Source organism: Pezoporus wallicus, unplaced genomic scaffold, assembly GCF_028554395.1.
Source record: "Pezoporus wallicus isolate ANWC-B61680 ecotype Strahan unplaced genomic scaffold, APGP_CSIRO_Pwel_v1 scaffold_6446, whole genome shotgun sequence".
Taxonomy (NCBI): Eukaryota; Metazoa; Chordata; class Aves; order Psittaciformes; family Psittacidae; genus Pezoporus; species Pezoporus wallicus.
Genome location: NW_026636264.1, coordinates 2,505,771 through 2,527,516, shown reverse-complemented (window position 1 = coordinate 2,527,516; position 21,746 = coordinate 2,505,771). Strand labels below are relative to the sequence as shown.

Genomic DNA, 21,746 nt, shown 5'->3' with positions numbered 1-21,746 from the left:
GTTGTAATACTCAAAACTGGTTTCCTTTCCATGGAAATGCCACATGCTAAATTTGCATTACTAGTGCAAAAGCAAGACAAGCATATCCTATAGCATATTTAGAGAATAAAAGTAATTGATGTATTTAATAGTAATTCATACCATCTGTGTTGCAATTTTCAGATAAGAGAGCTGTTACTGAAAATACAGGACCTAAAGCTGCTTTTACTGTTCAGAGATGACATACTTATCTGACATGATGTAACCCCAAAGGTATGCACTTGAAAAATAAGTATAGTTTAAAGACCACCTCAGATATATTTGTATTTAATTAGAATCAGGCAAAATTCCAAAATCTGAACAGAAGAGCATCTTGACTGTGAGTGCAGGTTAGACTTGGGTGCTTCCCCTCCAACTATTCCTACATTGACCACTCTGTCAACTTGTGTGACCGGCTAATTGACATGAAGCTTTGAGTAAAAGAGACCAGTTCAGTTCCTGAGATCCTTCACCAGGCAGGTCTTTACCAGAAGCTCTATTAACTAATCACTGGAAATTAAATTCAGTACAGCACTGGAAGAAAAAATATAGCAGTAATACAAGGCACACAGAAAAAAGGGGATCACAGAGGGCAAAATATGACCTTTGCTGCAAAATTACATTTTCAAATTCAGAGTTACAGACAGTGCTTTTATATGACAGGCAGCACAGTCTGGAACCAGGACCCTGGAAACCTGGTGCCACTTCCCTTTTCCATATTGCTCTGTTGGTGACTTAGAAGTCACTTAAATATTAATGGCTGTTTAAAGAAATCTCAAATTAATTCTCACTAGTGAGAGAGACAGGTTGTGTAAATGGGGACTGACTGACATGGGATACTTGTTAGGCAAAGACAGAGGCACTAACACGTGTTGACATTTGCTTTCAAACTGATCTGGTATGATAACTCTCTGCATAACCAAAGCAGCAACACTGGCCACTGCATTTTTGTCCTGCATCAAAATGTGCCTTTGTTTTTGCAGTTCAATATATTCCTATGTAAATTCTGTGAAAAATAATGTTGCTTGATTGTCTGGAGAAGTGGAACAACTTGCTCTTATACTGCTTCAATTTTGTAATCGCTTCAGCCAGTAAATCAGCATGAATTTACTTTCAGCTGCCACTGATTTTTAAAGAAATAGAATCTTTGGCACCTATTACTGTAACTTTAATTAAGGTATTCTTCTGAAGTTACAATGTGGCTGCTGTGGTTGTCATTTTAAAAAAAAAAACACTTTTTTGAGTTGCAGCAAATATTTTAAAATTGACTTTCTAACTGGGCTAGGCCCAAATTATTTATGATTTAAAGAAACCACTTGAACACATGGTATAACTCATGTTTGCGTTGTGTGTAGGACTGGACAGTCACTACTGATGATAGAGTATATTTATATGTTAAATATGTTATCCTAATGCACATACCCTATTTAATATTGTGTACTGGTTGAAATACCCAAAGAAATCACCCTTCATGCCATGCAGTAGGAACTGATGCAGTTCTAAGAGATGACATAAATTGTAAAAGGGCTACCTAAACTGCACGAGAGGCGTGCACCAATGATCACCATCTGTGAAGGTTGGAAATAATCTCTCCACTCTCTGGCAACCTATGTTACTTGTTCATGTGAGAAGGTGGGTTAGTAGAATAAGGAAAATTTGTCCATTTGTGTAAGTTTTGGATCTCTCAGCCATGGAAGTGATGAGGCTCAAGCATCTACATTCTATTGCGGCAACAGCGACTTTTTCCTTCTCTCCTTTCCCCAGCCGCTGGATAGCATGAGTATGCCTGGCTTTGCCTCTTGCTTAAAATGTTCGACCTACGTAATTCAGTCAAAACAAGACTGCATGCGGACTATTACATGGACATGCATGAGAACTACTTCACTACTAGTCTATGGGTCTTACTGAGTAATGCTTTTTGAACACATCTCAAACCTCAATATTTTCCAGTGTCACCTACATCTCATCAGAACAGCATTAGGAGGTGGCAAGACTGGCATAGAGTAAGTGTGGGTGAGGAAACCCAGATAATCCAAGATCACTTCTATGCACAATAAAAATGCCTGCTGTTTCTAGATAAAGCAAATACCAAACAAAAAAGTTTTTTAAAAAAGTGTCTGATAGAGAAAAAGGAAGGAGGCAAAGGAGGGGGAAGAAATACCTGCAAAATACTTGGAGAAATAGTCAAAAGGAGAAAATAAAAGGATTAAAAGCTAGAACAAAAAGACACTGCAGAATTCTGCTGTATGTATATTACCCAGTGCATATCTGAACACATGAATAGTATGCAAGAACCTTCCAGACACAATAGCTTTTTATACCACTGCATGAGCTATAATGTCCCACTGTCCAAAATGACTGAAACTACAGTGAAACAAATTATTTATCTTCCCCCACTGTTCTTCTTCCCCTTGTTATGTGGTTCTGTAACCAATGTCTCTCCTCTCTCAAAGTCACTTGGCAGACTTCCCTCATCCCATGGAGCAGGGATTAGCGTGATTTTTGAAGTACTGCTAGGGACCAATGATGACACTATGCAATCAAAGTTATATCCACTTATATTAACACCTTATCATTCTACATATGATAGTTCTTTACATTTTCCTATAACACAGAAATTTAGAAAATATCAGAAAAAGTTACTGAAAAGCTGTTAGTAGCTGATAATTTACACGTAATACTTACTTGTAAGGATTGTCAGCAAAAATAGGTATTCTGCATAAGATATCAACCCTGAAATAAAAAGAGTTAAAAAATGACTTGCAAAGCCCCCAAAATACTTACAGCAAGACTTGAAAGATCATATCTTATAAAAAATATAGTTCAACATAATTTTAAATAGTTATTAAAGTAAGCCATGTTATTATTTAATAAAGTTTTTACTTGTTTTTAGTGCTCTGATGGTAAAATTCCCTATCCAGACATTCATCAATGTTCGTGTCTAACCAAGAAAGTAAGGTTTACTTGGTATTAATAAAAGGCCTACACTAAATCTTTGGATTCTCACTGAAAACATTCAATGTTATTATAAAAGGCGAATAAATTAAATGTGCTTTGTCACATTTAGTACCTGGGAGGAGAACTACTCTAACATTACCCTCAAGGATCAAAGTCCTCCATCCTTTGGCAGGCTCATGAAGGCGGAGAACAGCTTTCCTCTAATTCTCAAGGGGAACATGGCAACACGCAAAGCTGCCAAGCTGCTAGATTGTGCTGATAGTACTGCTGGGCCATGCGCCAAGAGGAGGCATCTTTTTTTTTTCCTTTTTTTCTTAAATAGGAACATGTCCTTTCTACAAAGTGAAAGTATTTTCCCCCCTTTTGAAGGAAAATTCCAGTGTTTTTGTTTGAAATACTGCCTTAAGTGAAAAGCCTGAACAAACACAAAGATGTGATAGCGTCAAAATAGAGCATACAAGCTAAAGATAGAGTGTGCATAATGAGGGTGGTTAAACAACAGAATCTGAACCATCTGCCCTGCAATAATGTTCAGAGAAAAAATGTAAAGGGCTTTTTTCTAAATCGTTTTTGAAAATAACTGAGCTACTTTTAACTTGTGAGCTAAACATTGTATAATGATGAAGCTGCTTAAAATAAGGAAGTTCAAACATGCCTATTTATGCAAAGATAAACTGTTTTTTATAATTTATATTTAGTTAATTTAAGATAAGGAATCCACTTAAGCTTCAGTGATAAACAATTTACTTCTGATGAATTACTATGCAGAACCAACAGCATTTATATTTGACCTCAGATAGTGACTTAATACTAAGTTTTAAGTACCAGAGTTTAGAAATATTAAATTACTGACTGCAAGAGTCTGAAAATCTGAGAACAACTTTTAGCTAAAGAGTAGTCTAATGCTGATCCTGTTGCCAACTCACTGTGGTTCCATATCTCAGCTTTCCTCTCCATTGAGATAGGGCTATTCAGCCTATCATCCAGCATGCATAATGTATAAATCAGCACAGTACTACAATCTTGTACAATCTTGTGGAAATAAAAAAGACTTTTATCTCAAAGATTTAAGTTTTGCTTACAAGTTTTAGGGTTACTGCCATTGCAAGAATGTAAATCACTGTTCGCATTGCTGAAAAACTTGGAATCGTGTTCCTAGATGAAGTGTCCAGAATCTCTACAAAAAAGAAAGAACTTCTACAGTTTTGGTTGGGTGTGTTGTTTTTTTTTTTTCTGTGTGTGTGACACAGCAAAATAATGTTTAAAGGAATAATATAAATGAAGACAAGACAAGGCAGGAACTTTTCAAGTCTATATAGAAAACCTAACCCTAACCCAGTCGTGGACTGCAATAGTATCAGCACAAAGATCCCTGCCTGACACTTTTAAACAGCAAGTGCTGAAGGCCACCATCACTGTTCAAGGAGAAGTGGTAGTCTGCTTCTTGGCTGTCTTGAGATGCGCTGCACAGGGAGAGTCTAAGAAACACCTGGAAGGTGAAGACGAGCAGCTTATGTGAGATAAAACAGAACAAGGAGATCCCAGTGCTGGGATACAAAAGAAGAGATCATATACTCAAAGGAGTCATGTAAGAAAAACATATTTATCAAAGCATCTGAAAAGATATTAAGATATTAAGATGGCAGATCATGTTTGTTAAACTTGTAATAACTGAGACACAAAATGTCAGACACCTGGATAGTTTTAGCTATATGGGTACCCAAGAAACATTGTACCCTATAAATTTTGCAGAAAGACTGCAAAATTTATCTGGAGATGGTAGGATGCAAATAAAAGACCAATTTAAGGGCAACACTTACTGTCTCAAGTGAGAAGCATGATGGCTCTATTCACTCAAATTGCAGAGGGCTGGAAAGAACAGCCTTGCAAGAAATGGCTGGGTGAGTCACAGACTCTGTTTTCATCATCTTATTGTAAGCTGATTGAAAAGTTAATACAGTAAAATAGGTAAAAAAGGTAAACATAATAAAAATATGTAAAAAAAAAAAATCTTTATTGTCCTTTAAAACCCATTTCAGTGCCTTAAAGCAAATCCACAGCTTGCCTGACATTTTCTGGCAGACTGATTACACTAAAATACTTTGAGATAAGAATTTTTTAAACTTGTGTACTGATTCCCATTAAAAGTCTTATTTTGATTTTATTGTCCCTCTACTACCTGAGGTGAATAGCCAATTTACCTTATCTGTAAAGTAAATTAAATATTTTGGTAATTTTATTTTCATTCTACAGTAATCACTACAAAGTTACCCAAAAGATGCAATGCAACAAATTAAAAAACCCTCAAGTAACAAAACCAAACCGTGAAAATCATATTCATGTCCAAGTGAAATTTAAACAATTAAAGCTTCCCATACAATTGAATGACTCAGCATACTTGCAGCCAAGCATTTGCAGTTAGAATCGGCAAAATACTGTCATTTTCTAAAACTAAATGAACCCTCCCTATGCCTCCCTAGAAATCTCTACCCTCAAACTTGATAGCAAATGCTGATAGTACAATATTTTTATCACTGAATAAATCAAAAGCATACCCACAAAATATGACATGAATTTTAAAACTGCCCACTAGAAGGCAGAATTCCCTAGCATTACATTTTACGAACTGGACTGCTGAGAGTTTCCCTCTACTTGATATTTAAATAACAATTTAAAGGTAGTTAAAATAAACCCAGCTAAACAGCGGAACAAGTGTAGAGTCATTATTCTAGTACTTGTAAAAGCAGTATTAATACCTAAATAGTTACGTTTTAAAAATTTAATAATAATACATCTCAAAGTAAAAGCATCAAAGTCACTAAAGAGGCATCATGACCAAATGCTGTAAAAACTCCATGTGCTGTGGAGACATATGGATGACAGCAATGAATATTCCTGCATTGTCTCAAACTCATTCCTGACCTCTGAAGGACAGGGTATGCCAACCTAAGCAAGGGGAGATAAATGCCTTGTCCAGAATGCAAAAGACGTCAGTCTGAGCTTATCAGCAAGCCCACTTTTTGCCAAGCAGTCAGCTGGCAGAAGTACAATAAAAGGAAGCTGTGCTGATTTGCTATGTTTTCACTTTCTGTTGGCGGACTCCTGGTTTTCCCAGGCAGAATGCTTTGAGGATTTGCAGTGTCAGCCACAACAAAAAGAAAGACTCTACCAAATGAGGAATAGAGAAAAAAACACCTAAGAATTAATGACTGGGAATCCTTTATCAAAATCCTGGGAAAGCACATGATGGTTATTAATTTGAAAAGGCAGGAATAATTATTTAATATAAAATCCATCCTTCTCTAAGACAGGAAAAAAAGGTTCAACTTTGTGCAGATATGTTTCAGGGCTGCTGGGGTATGCTGGATCTTGCAAGGCACCTGGCTGAAGACCTGCCCACACTGGCAGAATGATGTAAGAAATTAACCATAAGGCCAAAGGGCAGGCAAAACACTGTAGGCTCAGTTCGAGGGCTGCTCTCTGGCACAAGATGCCAGCCATGGCCAGAGATCTGCTGTGCATGGAGAGAGCGTTGCTCATGTCTGCCAAGGAACTGCAGCAGTGCAAAGGCAGCTTTATTTTCCAGAACCATCCATGGACAAGGGATTCAGGCTGAACTCTACCACAGAGTTTGTGAATAGACACTGTTGGTCTTTCTCATTAGTTTGGGGATTTCGGTCTTTGTTACGGTGAAATAGTTAATTACTCATTTATTTGGTTTCCTTGACCCTCGTTTGTTTTTTTTTCCCTGCAATTAATTTATGCTAATGAGGTGTTTATTTGGTGTTCTTTAGCTCCCTGTTGTTAAACAAACAACATCCCAGCTCTCAGAGTTTTCTCTTTATGTAGCCTGATATAAGGTGAAAAGGCTGGGTGAAAAGAAACAGAAGCACATCAGTGTTGTGAAGGGCAACAGAGCAGTTGAAGAATCACAGAATGGTTTGGGTGGAAAGGGACCTTAAAGATCACCTAGTTCTGACCCCCTGCCATGGGCAGGGACACCTTCCACTAGACCATGCTGCTTGAAATCAGGATACTACTTTACATAATTAGATACAAATTCCATTTTTAGTCTTACTTTCCATGCATTTAAGTTACACAGCTAAACAGCAGCTTAGTAACACGTCTTCAAAGTCCATTTTATGCTGAAGTCATCCCTTTAGCTCTTTTCTCCAAGTGGGCTTTCTGATTTCTGTCACGACTTCCAGTATCTCAGAAGGCTTTCAATTCCCAGCCCTGTCTCTTTACTGTCTTGCATAACTGAGAGTTTTGCTAAGTAGGCAGCTACTGGCTAGATGGGAATGAAGTCTAAACCCTGAAAATGTCTTTAAAAATACATTCAATTCATACCATATAATGAGATAAAAAGCAAGATGTACTTTTCACTATGAAAAGTGCTCATTACCTTTATCACCAAGCTCTCTAAAAAAGGTCGGTCCTGGTTTAGCTTTGGTAACACATAGCAGTGCAGCATCCACCTCCTTTAAAGACACAAACAAGAAAATATAAAGCCAGTTTTCAAAGAGAAGTATTCAGCTGAGTAACAGAAAGAATGCAAGTTCTTTTGAAGAAGGAAAGGAACATTTTGCTTACCTTTTTTGTCAGTTTCTTGGCTGAGGCTTTACCTATAAAAAAAAATAATCATCATCATTCAATAACAAACTGACATTAAACTTTGATCAGGTTCTGTGGCATTTCTTCAGATTTTTATGGGAAAATGCTAAGTAATATGAAACAGAGTATTTTGCAACAGGCAGTTTGTTTCTAATTCCCACAATGATCAAGAAAGGACAACATTTAAAAACAATATGAGCAGTCTGTTTGAGTGTTCTTGCAACCTAGAAGAAACCACAGCCCACTAGTATCTATGACTGACTTTCTATTGGGATTTCACGTACTGTGATCTACAAATGTAGCACAGATTCCAAAGCAAGGTTATACAGTAGGAAACAACTGTAGCATTCAGAAAGGGACTTTCATGCTCACATAATAATCCTTCAAGTGTAGGCTGAGTATGCAAAAACTAAGAAATACTAAAAAAAGAGAAAAAAGAATGAAAATATTGATGTTTCTATTAAGCAGAAGTAAACTGAACAACTCCACCTCATGAAACAGCATGAGATGAAACCATGTAGACTCCTAAGTGCTTATCAGTAGGTTCAAGTTTACACACTCAAATAGGGGAGCCGCTGGCAGCAGGATTAAGTTATATTCCTCTCTAAATCACCCATTTGAGGAACTGCAATGTATTATCAGTGGAACGCTTCAGCTGGTTAGGAGGCCACCTCAGAAATCCTGCATTCATGGACTGGGAGGAGGCTCCATGCCTTTGCTGTTTGTCTACCCTATCATAGAATCACAGAATCATAGAATAGTTAGGGTTGGAAAGGACCTTAAGATCATCTAGTTCCAACCCCTCTGCCACGGGCAGGGACACCTCACACTAACCCATGCCATGCAAGGCTCCGTCCAACCTGGCCTTGAACACCACCAGGGATGGAGCATTCACAACCTCCCTGAGCAACCCATTCCAGTGCCTCACCACCCTTAGAGTAAAGAACTTCCTCCTTATAGCGAATCTAAACTTCCCCTGTTTAAGTTTTAACCCATTACCCCTTGTCCTATCACTACAGTCCCTAATGAATAGTCCCTCTCCAGCATCCTTATAAGCCCCCTTCAGATACTGGAAGGCTGCTATGAGGTCTCCACACAGCCTTTTCTTCCTCCAGGCTGAACAGCCCCAACTTTCTCAGCCTATCTTCATATGGGAGGTGCTCCAATCCCCTGATCATCCTCGTGGCCCTCCTCTGGACTTGTTTCAACAGTTCCATGTCCTTTTTATGTTGAGGAAACCAGAACTGCACACACTGGTCTTTCTCCTCAGCACTTCCCCTCATACAGTTCTTAAAACCCTGTGTCCTTCACTCTCCCTTCCTTAATCACCAGTTCCTCTGGATTCCAGCCAACCATTCCCTTCTATTTAGTCACACTGTGCAAGCACAATCTGAGCTGCTTGCATTTGCTCTGAGGACTGGTGCCCTGCATGCAGCAGGCTCCTCTGCTCCACGCTCAGACTCCAAGGCTTACTCTGCCACATAATGGGCATCTTGCATCCGAAAGGTCACCGGTGCAGCACTGCTGTTTGGAAATAGACATGATGGAGCTGGTGGGCAGCTATCAACAAACTTTTACCAAGCATTTTCACAGGCCCGTAATTTAGCCAGCCAGAGGTGCTTTCTCAGTAAAACAGCGAATTTCCATAATGCTGGCAAAAGACAAGCCCAGCTGCAGGAGGTCTCCACTGGCAGTTTGGCTTCAGACGAGGGAAGCTGCTGAAACATCTCAACCAGCAATAGTTCCTTTTCCAGCACAGGCAAAACTGTGCCCTGGCTTCTGCTCCCCGAACTGGGAATAACAGTTTTGATGATAAATTCCTCTCCCCACCCCCAAATCAGCCTAAGGCAGACACCTGGCATATAACATTTCAATCCAAATGTTTGAGTTTGACAAAAGTTATAAGCAACTAAAATTAGGTTTTTAATACCGGAGTGTTGAGCGACCCCATCAACAGGTGTTACTAGCACCACCTGTTAACTGTGGATGAATACATTTTTGTGCAGTGCATGTATATGTATTTTCACCCATATATATATATATATATAAAGCTACATAGATAGATACCTTCTAGCTCAAAGGATGTATTAAATACTCTACTTTGTCTCAGTTGAGATAAAGGAAGTCAGACTAATAATGGTTTGGGAAAACAAGGAAAAATCATGACATCCAGTAAGGCTAAATCCTGAGCAGTGTGATGTAACACCAGTTTAACACTGCTCAGGACTGCAGAGCATTTTAATGAATGGCTATTTAGGTAATTAAGTGGTTCAGATCTCAGCTCTGAAATGTCGCTGTCTCTGTACAGGGTATTTCAATGTGGAATTAAGCTACAGCAGCTTTTTCAGCTCTGGGAGACCCACATAGCAGGAAGCCTTATAGGAGGAAATGAGTCAGGCTGTAAGCCTGATGAAAACATTATCTGAAATAAAAAAGGGAAAACCACTCTGTATTGAAGCCAGCCATACACTCGAATTCAGTTAACAGCAGCTCCAGTCATTCCACCCTCCTGTGGCCCCAAGAGCATCACATCTGGGACAGTACCCACTACTGCAGCAGCATACCGGGCAGTAGCCTTTTGTCAGCATCCAGGAGGACAATGGAGACAAGCTGTACTTTGTGAGCTGGAACAGTAAAGGCATGCATAATGGATGTAAGGTAAGGAGAAAGCACTGGGAGCTACAGTTGAGACACTAGTTGGCCAAATTTGTGAGGCTCTACGGTTGAGTCCATATTTCTCTTCTTCATTTTATATTCAGCAAAGCAACTCTGAAAAACTTCAGATACTCAGATGCAGACATATGGACTTTCTTTTCACAACTGCAACTGCCTAGAGCTCATACACAAGGTTGCGGAAGCCATCAGTATCTGCTCTCTCGCATTTAGCTGTGGCCACCCCTGAGATGACATTTAAGATATTGACATGCCAACTGACTTCTTTCAGAGCTGAAAAGACAGTAACAACAATACAGAGGTGCTCATGCTACCTTTGACTAGGGAATCTTGGCATGGGTGAAAAGACGAGTGGAGGAAAGGAAGCCTTTGCTGAGTGGCAGAAGAGGACAGTCACATCACCCCAGAATGTGGTGAGGGGCAGAACAAGGCGGGTGAGATCGGTCCCTGCTACAGCTGACTACATAAGGGGCTGCTACTACAATAAAAAAAGGAAAAAAGGCAGGAGGGAAAGAGACAAATTGAGAGATAAACAAAGGTACCTCTCTTTTCTAAGTAGTAAATACAGCAGAGTAATAAATATGGAGCCTTTTAATCATGTTCTTCTCAAATGGGCTTAAAAATCAAAATATTTTATAACCTAGTCAAATGAAAATGGCATACAGATGTCAGCATGTGCACCGGTAGACCAGGAATTTATTTTAAGAAGACTGACAACTGGAACACTAGTGTTATTTTTCATATTGCCATTTGTGTAAGGTATTGGAATAAAATCTTTTAATAATGTAATATTTCAAACTGGAGAATGAGTTGCCTCCAGTAATTATTTGACATTTTCTAAGAATTAAATCCAGTTATATTATACTGAAACTGTCAACATATAAAATCATCTGTGAAGACTTAAATCTCAGCTTTCACTTGGAAACATTAGCTACTTTTATTGTAGCACTTATGATATTCCCTGAATAATAATTTAGCTTTTGGTGCTTATTCTTTCCATTTCTTCCCAACTATTCACTTCCTAACAATGAGATCCCTTTAAACACCAACAAGGAAAGCCCGGCTAATATTGCATGCTACCACAGCAAATGTGCAGCCCTCTGAGGAACCAGGTCTTTCAAGGCCTTGTCTACAATAATTAGCAAAAGGAAGTTAACTCCTCTCACAGAAAATGTACTGCAAAGGTATGAGCAGTTTTCTTAGCCAGTTCAGACACTGAAAATGAAAAAAAGAAAAGCCTCTTCTTTCCTATCAATTAAATTTGATGCTGTCGCTACAAATATATCAGGATATAAGTCTCTCTTTGAGGAATACAGGCAATGCTTATAATTATTAGGAACTATTTCATCTAGTAAGTGAAAGATCTGTATGATGCACTTTTCTATAGTTTTATTCTTCTATCTTGATAGATTCTTACTAATAGGTAAAATTAATGTCATATTAGAGAACTCTGTAGTAGCAGCAGTCTTACTTTGGGATCAGAAAAGAAACTTGGAATTTTTATTGTTTTGAATTTGAATGAATGAGAAGAAAAACAACTTTTTTCTTTTCCTCCAGACCTGCCAAGACTGTGATGGAATTCTGGCTTGAAGGACAGTGAGTATTTTTAAGGGTCCCTATGTATTTTACAGATGCTGTCATCTAATTTTCACCACCTGTATCGGATCCATGAAACGACAATGAGGTACAGACACACCTTTCACGGACAAAAAGCCATCTTAGTTTTTTAAGTTGAATGAATACCAAGTCTACTTAGAAGTCCACAAATTCTGTGCTGTTAGCCAAGAAACTTAGCTGACAACTGTAATTATGAAAACACTGCCAAGAGCAGCTATGTTTGCCTTTATTTGCCTTTGACAAACCCAGGTATTTTGTCACATAAATTTCTTACAATAGAAGTGTTTCCATCATCTATCAGGTTTTTACATCAAGACGTAGAATGAACCTGACATCAATGTTAGGATTAACATTAGGAAGGGGCTGAATTAAACAAGTACCCACTTGCACTCAGTAACACCCATTTACATCTGTACAGCTAAGGAAAGGCTTAGATCTGACAAAGGATCTTAGAGCCAAAGAGTGAACAAAATCATTATGATCAACCATTACAAAACCAATGATCAAATACCAAAGCAAAAGTAGAGAAGTCACTACTATATGCAAGAAAACATAATTTTAAGTCTGCAAGTTGCTCTATTTTTGTAACATGAAAATTAAAATTAATTTCTGAATCAATCTTTTTCCGCAATCTTAACTTCTAATGAGAACAGTGTAAAATAGGTATCTTATCCTAGGAGGAGAACAAACCCCTAACCCTTTTATTAGCAAAGTCACTGAGATAGTTTGACCAGGACTTCTTTCTAGCTCCATTTCAGATAGACACAGTGATAAGTTAAGAAAAGAAAAAAAAAGGAAATTGTTTCCCATTTTTTTTAAAATTTTAGTGGCAATCATTGCTAACTTTGCTGTTTGAAGTCATAGTGAGGTATTAGGAAATCAATTTTTTTCATGAAAAATTAAGAATACCATTAAGTATGTCACAATTCAAACAAATTCTGATTCCACAAAATGATGAGTGAAATAAACCTTTCGTGCTGGATATGATCTCACCACACTCATAATCTGAGGATCAGGGCATTTTATAAACCCAAACCACTGTGTGCAGCTCACCCGTTCACAGCAGAGCCCGCCCTGCAGCTCTGCCTCCCATCGGAACAAGAATTTGCATTTTTCCATTTAGTTGGCTGCCAGCTTTTACACAAGCTGAACTCTCAGAATCCTGCCCTGAGTGCCAGCAAGCTGGGCTAGCTAAGAATCATGTATGGCGATATCCTTGGGGAGATCCTGTTAAAATTTTTGTTTAAATTAGCCTAAAACAGAAGATCATTGAAATTCAATAGCTTGTATTTCATTTCCATCTCTCTCTCAGATATTTTTAACCATACTGGACAAGTACCTTATCTGAACAAGGTGTCCTTTGTTTACCTGCCTTATTTACATTCTCAGCACTTTAAAGCTCTTCTATGCACTTATAAAGTACTTACTGCTAATGAAACCAATAATGTAAAGAGCAAAAATTCAAGCCAGTAACTAGTCCTTTAAGGACTCCTTTTAAAACATTGGTGATACTGGAGATAAATCAAGGATAGAAAAAAAAAAAAAAAAAAAAAAAAAAAAAAAAAAGCATGACAAACCAGGTGGGGTCAGATTGCTATGATAGCTTCTGGCAAACTAAAATCTGAATAATAAATGAGGGTGCCATTTAAACGAATTAAAAATCCACTTCAGACAGAAAGCTTTTACTGAACTAATGCATTGCTCCACTGAAGGGTAATTGATAAAATTTCAATCACATGAATTAGTGAATTGAACCACCTGAATTAAAATCCAAGTATGCCCAGTGGAAAAGGCAGTTTGCAATAATAGGAGCTTCTGATATACTTTACAAAACAAGCTTTGCATCTGTCCTTCTTTATTTAGAACAACTGTTCATCTGAGGAAATGAGAAATATACACTTCCAGGCCGAGGCCAGCGCTGGCAGATCTCCATTTCAGAGGAGCAGTTGCACCAGAGCCAGTTAATACCAGAAGGTTTCTCTGTGAGTAAGGCAGCTCTAGGTAAAAAAGGTGGATGCTGAAGCAGGGAGAAAGCATCAAAGGATGACAGTCTTTTAGAAAACTGAAACAGACTGAAAAATAATGATAAGCTAGTTTCCAAAACTGTGTGAGACTGCAGCACCAAGTCACCAGTGCTGCCAGGAGTTCCAAAATAACCAAAGTCATCAACGTAAAAGCAGACATTGTGGTGCTCACTGCAGAGCACATGAGCAGCTCAGTCCTCACCAGGACTGGATTGTAGCTGGAGGCTGTGGGGGTGCAGGGATGGCAGGGGAACACCTTTTCCTTAAGTACCAACCAGGGAAGGTGACTTGCTCCCAGATTTGCTCTCTTTCTAATAACATACCAAAACTGCAGATAGCAAAAGCTGAGAATAAGTTCAAACTTACAAGCTTACCACATGAAATGCACTGCAATGACACATACCATACAGACAGTAATTTCTTTCAAAACATCACAAAAGTCTAACAGGCAGCAAGAAGCCAAGCAGAGTGCATTTGCAGATGAGCATCTCCGCAGCAGAAGAGGCTGCACAAACCCTGCATGGGTTCCGAGCTCAGGACTGGAGAGAGCATCCAGAGGAAAAATGTGTCATGTGAAATGCAAATCCTCAAACTTCCAAATAAGCAGCTCATGCTTAGTTCCTCTGGCTTCATTTAGACATCTAAAAATTAGATGCCTAAATCCAAGTTAGTGATCTCTACGGTGCATTGCTGTAACTATGATGGTGTAAGAACATACGCAGAAAAGGGTTTATAATTAACTTTGAAATCTGCTGCTCGTATTTCAGATCTGAAGAAGAGCTCATATGCCCAAAAGCTTGTCTAATTTTTTCCAACTTACAGCAGCTGGTCTAATAAAAGACATTAGCTCTGTTTACAAATCTCATCCTGACTAATGACCCCAGGCTCCCTTTATAATCAAGGGAGAGAAACAAACACAGCAAAAAAGCAATTTATTCCTGATTGAGATAGGTGTCTCATACAGGCCTTGGACTTACCTGTTTCTTTCCATTAACTATAAAGAGATGCTACAATCACTTGCCCTGACTTGACATTAATCTTTTATATATATAAATTAAGTACATGAATCCTTCTGCACACAGCCAGATAACTGACACCATGATAGCCTTTTCTATTTGTTATATCTGTAATCTTTTTTTTCCAACCTCCTATCTATCAGCCCAATGTTAGCAGAGCTGGGGGCATGTATTGCTGTTTTATCAAGAACTTTGTCAGATACACGGGCAAAGTGTACTACAGTTCAAGAGGCAGAGCGGCTACATAATTGGATCAATGAAGTATTATAAAGGATAATTAAGATTACCTGGAATAAGCTGTATCCATAATACATGTTCTGAGACCAGAAGGGTGGAGAATGACTCTTGCCAAGCTGGAGAGAACATTATGTAGTTCAGACTTTTGAGATGGATGGCATCTCCTGAATCTGTACAAAGGCGTGGACCTTCCATAGAGAGCAGGCAGGCAGAGTCCCAACTCAAGAAAAAAGTCTTAGTTTTAGACTTGAGATGGTAGTCAGTCTCAAAACTGACAGCGTGAGATAGACTAACCCTTCAAGAAGACTCAATTAATGAACTTTAATCCTACTCTGAAATGAAGAACAGATTATCTCCTTAGCATCGCTACGCTTTACGTTGTTACCTCCTGTTGCTAACACAGACTAATTTTTTAAATGCTATAGCGTTGGAGCACATGCTATGTTAAGGTACTAACAAAGAATGAAGATAAACTATTATGATAGCCTCGTAGCACTAAATGTTTAATTCTGTTCCTGTACTAGGCAGCATCAGAAGTCATGATCCCCATCCTAAGGGCTTGGTAATCTACTTTACAGCTAAAGAAGATAAGCATAAAAAAAAGTAGAACAACAAATAAAGTAGGATAAGAATAATAATGAAATGACACAGTTAAAATCTAACTTAATCCACAATTTGAGCAAATTGCATCTTAACTGTAGGCAAAGATTAATCTGGATTCAGAATGAACATGTGTGCAAATTAACTGTGCCACAATCAAAATGAAGGAAGAAAAGGTCAGCAGCATCTGAAATTGATTCTTACCTCACTGTGCAAGACTTTATTTAGGCTTATGTGCTCAATACAGCCACCATCACCACCGTAGCAACTATCCCTATAGCTTCATTTAGACACTTCCTTTATAATTTGTATTCTTCCACATATCTGAAATCTTCCCTACCATGACAAACTGTTACTTTTCACATGCATCTTAAAAAAAGAAAAATACTACTAACAGTTCAGTTAAAGACTAGGCACAAGAGTATTAAAGACTGTTAATTATTATAAATTGGATTCACTTGCTGACAAATAGCTGCGGTGCCAGGTGAAGAATTCATCCTTTTTGTGGGAATCTATCAGCATAAAGCTACCTTACTAACCCTGGAACACAGAAAGAGAGGGCATGTGTCAGAGAGGCTTGCCTTTTTCAACTTCTTGCTTTGATGCAATTTATCCCTTAAGCAGAAATTGCAAATCATATCAAACTGTGTCAAATTATATGAAGTAACTGTACAGTTTAGTTATTGAACTTAGATATGTAATGAACACTCTTAACATGCAAGAACTACGGATAACGAGGCCAGAAACGACCATGTGAGTCACCTACTTTGTCCTATTGCTCCCCACAGACTTTTGCTCATGCATTATCTCATCAGTTTATGTGCACACAAATACATGTTCACACGTTCAAAAAGATAGTATTAATACTTAACTGCAGTTTGGGAAATGGCCTTAAGTTGCACTAGGGGAGGCTTAGACTGGATATTAGGGTTATCAGCACTGGAACAAACTGCCCAGGAAAGTGGGCGAGTCACCATCCTTGGAGGTATTGAAAAGATGTATAGACATGGTGCTTAGGGATGTGGTTTAGTGGTGGACGTGGCAGCATTAGATTTATGGTTGAACTCGATGATCTTAAAAGGTCTTTTCCAACCTAAACAATTCTATGATTGAAGTTCAAAAGACAATAATGACATTAATTCATCTGCTTTGTTTACGGAATAGATTGCTTTTTCTTAAACTTGCTCATCCACGTACAACCTTCAGGGTACTGTTATTGCTTATTCCTAGTGGAACTGGAAAAAATAAAATAACTTTTCAAAATTAAACCTGGAAATTAGTGAAGAAATTGAAGTTATTCATGGTATCAGCCTGAAAAATGCAGTCTGTTACCATAATTCTGTTCAGATGTAGGGCATTTATAGTGCTTGTGTCCAAGCAGTAAATAGCTGACTTATTAGCGAATCAAGCCAATTCAGTTTACTGCAGTGGGTAAGTAACTGGGAGCACTGACATTTCACATAAATTGAGTGGGTTCTCAAGACTCCTGTAAATATAAAAAGCTATTTAGTACCAGTTTATAGAGTAGCTCACTTTTTCTCTGTTTCATCCTATTACATACCAAATTTTTTTTACATCATCATTAATGCTTTCTCTTTTGCTAAAACAGTATTTTTCTTTAAAAGGTTCATTTACTTCACTACAGCAATGGGCAGTAAAAATTCATAGAAATATTGTAAAAAAAATCTTCCACGAGGTGACAGCTCATTGGAAATGTACAATGGAATTTTGCTAGAAATACCACTTCAGTAAACTTGAGTTCATCATATCCCAACAATCCCTAGTCAGACCTTTGGTAGGGAAAAAAAAGAAAAGAAAAAAACAAAATGGAGAGATTGATGCACTGAAGAAGGACATCTGTGAAATCTAGAAATTTCATCAGCAGGATGTCCAGTTTCTATTGGTGCACTATTCTAATAATGGTGCTGACGTGACTGTCCTATTTCATTCTCTAGCCCTTCCATCAAATATGTAGGATTTGACTCCTTTAGGGTTGCCTTACATCCCCCAGAGACATCCTTTCCAACATCTTGTTCTTACTCATGTCCCGGTGGTAACAATTCTAGTGAATACTGCACAAACATCACCTTTTTAGTCACTGCGAGAGATGGTCTCATGATTTTCAGAGAAGCTTGTGGGAAGACCCATGAAGTGGGGCTCCCTGTGGTTATGGGGAATCACCTCATTCACAGAATAGCTGAAACTGGAAGGGAGCTCTGGAGATCATGGTGGTAATTCTCATGGTAACAACTGGAAAAAGTTCAAAGCAGTCTGGGAGGTCTCCCAAAATCATGACCAGTTGGGTGTTGAGTAATATGCTTGCAGACATTTGTTTCTAGAAGGACTGTGAATACAGAACATCTTTCTAATTTAATACAATCATCTGACCAACTTTGCAATGGGAAAATATCAGTTTAGGTGCTTTTGTAACTTATACTAAGACTAAATGTAAGGAAAAGTATTTTGGTAGGCTTTATGTGGAGTTTTGGATTTTCCCCCCTTGCTTATACCAGAGACAACTATGTTCTTACGCACTTGAAGACTATCCTGGCTTCAGTTCTCACTGACTACCTATGAAGGAAGATGTAATGTGTGGGGTTTGTCCATCAAGAAGTTTGGGGGGAGGGAGGTTCTCTGTGGCTGTCACGTTAAACAATACTCCTTTTGACTCTGTAACTGTTGTACTCTGTAAGTAATGGGGGGGAGGTCAGTTGTATTGTTGCACAGGATTGTGAGAGAGAAAAGAGGGCTGGGTGGCTCGAAGTGGTGTCTTGTTGCAACGCTTGAGGGGAGGGGAGGGGAGGGGGCTGCGACGGTGAGGAGGCTCCAGTGGATGCTTCTCGAAGCCTCTGGGAGCTTCTCGAAACTTCCCGAAACTTCTCGGTAATGAGACCCCCTGCAACAAAGGGAACCAATGGGGAAGAGCCATGTCAACATCCGAGTGAGGAGGGGCGACAGGATTGGCTGGGACCTTGAACCGGAGAAGATAAAGGACCGCCTCCCAGGGACCACGTGTGCGCGTCTTGGGTGGAGCAGAGGACGCCCCAGCGCACCCAGCGCTGTTTTATCTGCTATCGCTTACTCTAGTTTAATAAAACTTATACTTTAAACCAAAATTGGCTACAATATTGATAATAGAAGACAAGACATTTTTGCCTTATTTGTCGAGACATGAGAGCACCAAGTGCTGATTTAAAAGCAAATTTTGAATTTGACTGAAAGGAAACAATTCTATGTTGGTAATTTCATTAATAAGAGCACTGTGTTCAAGGCCTGAGACATTTTGTCTTGCTGTCCAGAGCATGGTAAATGTCACAAAAATTCAGAACCTTATTATGCTTATTTCCAGAACATAAGCCCCAAACATCAATACGCAATTTACAGTGATTAGATGTCTGAGGGCATTGTTACTGAGTTTACAGAACAGTTAATTTGTAAATTATAACCAAGATAAATTCTGTCTAGGAATGAAAGGATGAACACCCAACAGATGATGTTCAGTTACTGCATGGGGTGTCTTGGGTGAGTTACAGCTGTAGCTCCTATTCACCTTTGCTTTGCAGCATTCTTTCCTTGAGGAAACAACAAATATATCTATGCAAGAGGACAAAAAGGGATTAAATCCCTCTCTTTACTAGAAATTTGGAAATGCTTTAGTAAATTAATTACCATCTGTGTTGAAGGTGGGTAAGTGGAACTTCTAAACCACATGATGAGTCTAAACAAAAGAAAGCACACAAGGTTGTTTCTGATTCACTTGCTAATATTCTACGATTTTAGTTAAGATCTTTGTATTTTTTGAAATTGGTGATATTATCCATCTATTCCTCATCCTTTCACACTCACCTGACATTATCCATTGAAAGAAAAGGGTAAATAAACACTCACCAAATAAACATAGCCATTTTGCAATTAGTTTTAGTAACAGGATGAACTGAATTACCAGGTGTCTACTCTAGCAGAACATAATGCATCACTTTTTTCCCCAGCAGAATTGTAATAATTGCAACTAATTGCCATTACTGATTAGTGAATCAGCATAAAAAAGAAAAAACATAATAAAAATGCTGGTTTAGGGGAAGAGACTTTTGGCACAGGTGCAGTACTGCAGCACTTAACTTCAAAGATTTCAGATTCCTGGAGATTACAGGATGACTAGTGATAAAGGGAACTGCTATTCAGAGCTGAATTAAGCTCATCCTGTCATGTCAGAATTTCTAGACGGAACCTTTTCCCTTTATAAGGCTCTGAAGTGCAATCTTACATGAAAATTTTAGGAAGGCCATTTTAATGCAGATGACCCCAGTGATGACATTACTTTTTCCAACTGCCACCCTGAGAAGATAAGCACATTCTAATGACCATGTTTGGGAATTTTCGTACAGAAGTCTGTCTATTGCTTTGGGCATTTACTGATCCTGCACAGCCCTACTTCATTATTTCCATAACTCTCCAGGTTCAAGCATTACTGCAATCTCTAGCTTTCCTTTCTTTCTTCCTTTATTTCTTTCTTTCTCCTTCTCGCATTTAATCGAAGTTCCTTTCAGTGTCTGACTTGCTTTCCTTCAGCTGACAGCCCACGTCATTCTCGCTTTTACCTTTAAATTAGCCAGGAGTTTCTTTCTACTTCTAAGATTAGCTCATTCTGTTATTAGCACATACAGAAGCTCTGAGCAAACCAGTAACAGCCCCTGCTGAGTCTGACTTGTTTATACATCATTAACATCTGTCACATAGCAATTAACAGATGTTTGGGAAGCTTTCTTACAGCAGGGGCTTGTAGGGTATGTAAGTGATAACAGAATGCTCTTGTGTTTCAAGCTGAGAAAGTTTTATCCTATTTTTGCCACATGAAAAGATTAATGGAGAGTTCTAGCTTGGATTAGTTTCTCAGAATACCAGAATGTTACATAAAACTAATCTGAACCACTGTCTTTCTTCAAAGGATAAGGTGGTAATTGGAAGAGAAGTGGGATTGTGAAAAGTCTGAGAACTCCCCTAAAAGACTGGGAAGAACTAAAGTAATGAGGAATCACAGAACAGCTTAAAAACAGATGCGAATTGTACCTTTTAGCAGTAGCCAAAATGGTTTGGTTAATTTACAATTTAGAAAAAAAATAATGTTGCTAACAGCATGTTTAATAATAAATTACTGACAGGAGGTCCATCAGCCTTCCCTACTAGCAGAAAAGAAAGCTTCATGCACCACCTAGAAACCTTCTCCACTCTTAAGGGGTGAACTTTGGAGACCGAGTAACAGAAACAAAGATAAGTCATCCCTTGACCCTGTACTTCAAACTCTTCACAGAAAAAAAGTCTGGCAGAAAGAAAAAAAAAAATAGACAAAAGATCAATAGTCTCTTTCAAAAAATTTATTCTTTTCTAGAATTGTCTTATTTCCTCAGGAATAAACCTTTCTCCTCCAAATTCAAATAATTTGATGAAACAAACCTCAGAAACACATTTGGCTTTCATTTTATATTCAGATTTTCAAAAGAATTCTGATCTTATTAAGCACCAGAGGAAACATCATAGTAAGTCTGTCAAAACAGAAATAGAAGAGATATTCTTTCAGTAAAGATAACGGAGGAGGCAAATCAAAATGCATAAATAGACTTTACATTAAAATTCCCACTAATATCTGATTTAACTTGCATCAGCCTTTACTGCATTGGGCTCCTGTGTCCACTGCCTCTAATTATCCTTGCACTGCCTCCTTCAGGCCATACTCAGCTTCTCTGAAAAAACTAATGGCTCCTCCAGAGGAATCTTGGACTGAAAAAATGAACAATTTTTCCCATTCTTGTTGAAGGTGTACATTAACTGGGGGCATCAAGCATGTGATTGTACATAACCTTCTAAAAGGATGTTCTTTAGCAGACTCTCCTTTCCTGTTTAATCACAATTCCATGATTACATTAAAAATTTCTCAACCTAAGAACACATGATAATTTACTCTACTACTATCAGCCTGGCAGACACATGGAGA

At 38.4% G+C, this 21,746-nt stretch overlaps 1 protein-coding gene across 2 annotated transcripts in view; it reads right to left on the bottom strand.

Annotated features, from left to right (window-relative positions):
- The window catches only part of MICU2 (mitochondrial calcium uptake 2), a 139,986-nt gene that overhangs the window by 27,291 nt on the left and 90,949 nt on the right, over positions 1 to 21,746 (bottom strand). For both annotated transcript variants that reach the window (XM_057399638.1, XM_057399639.1), the window contains exons 3-5: positions 7,570 to 7,601; positions 7,382 to 7,457; positions 2,704 to 2,751 (exon numbers count right to left, since the gene is read on the bottom strand). In XM_057399638.1, the coding sequence (XP_057255621.1) occupies positions 2,704 to 2,751; positions 7,382 to 7,457; positions 7,570 to 7,601 (156 nt within the window). The remainder of the gene's footprint in view (positions 1 to 2,703; positions 2,752 to 7,381; positions 7,458 to 7,569; positions 7,602 to 21,746) is intronic.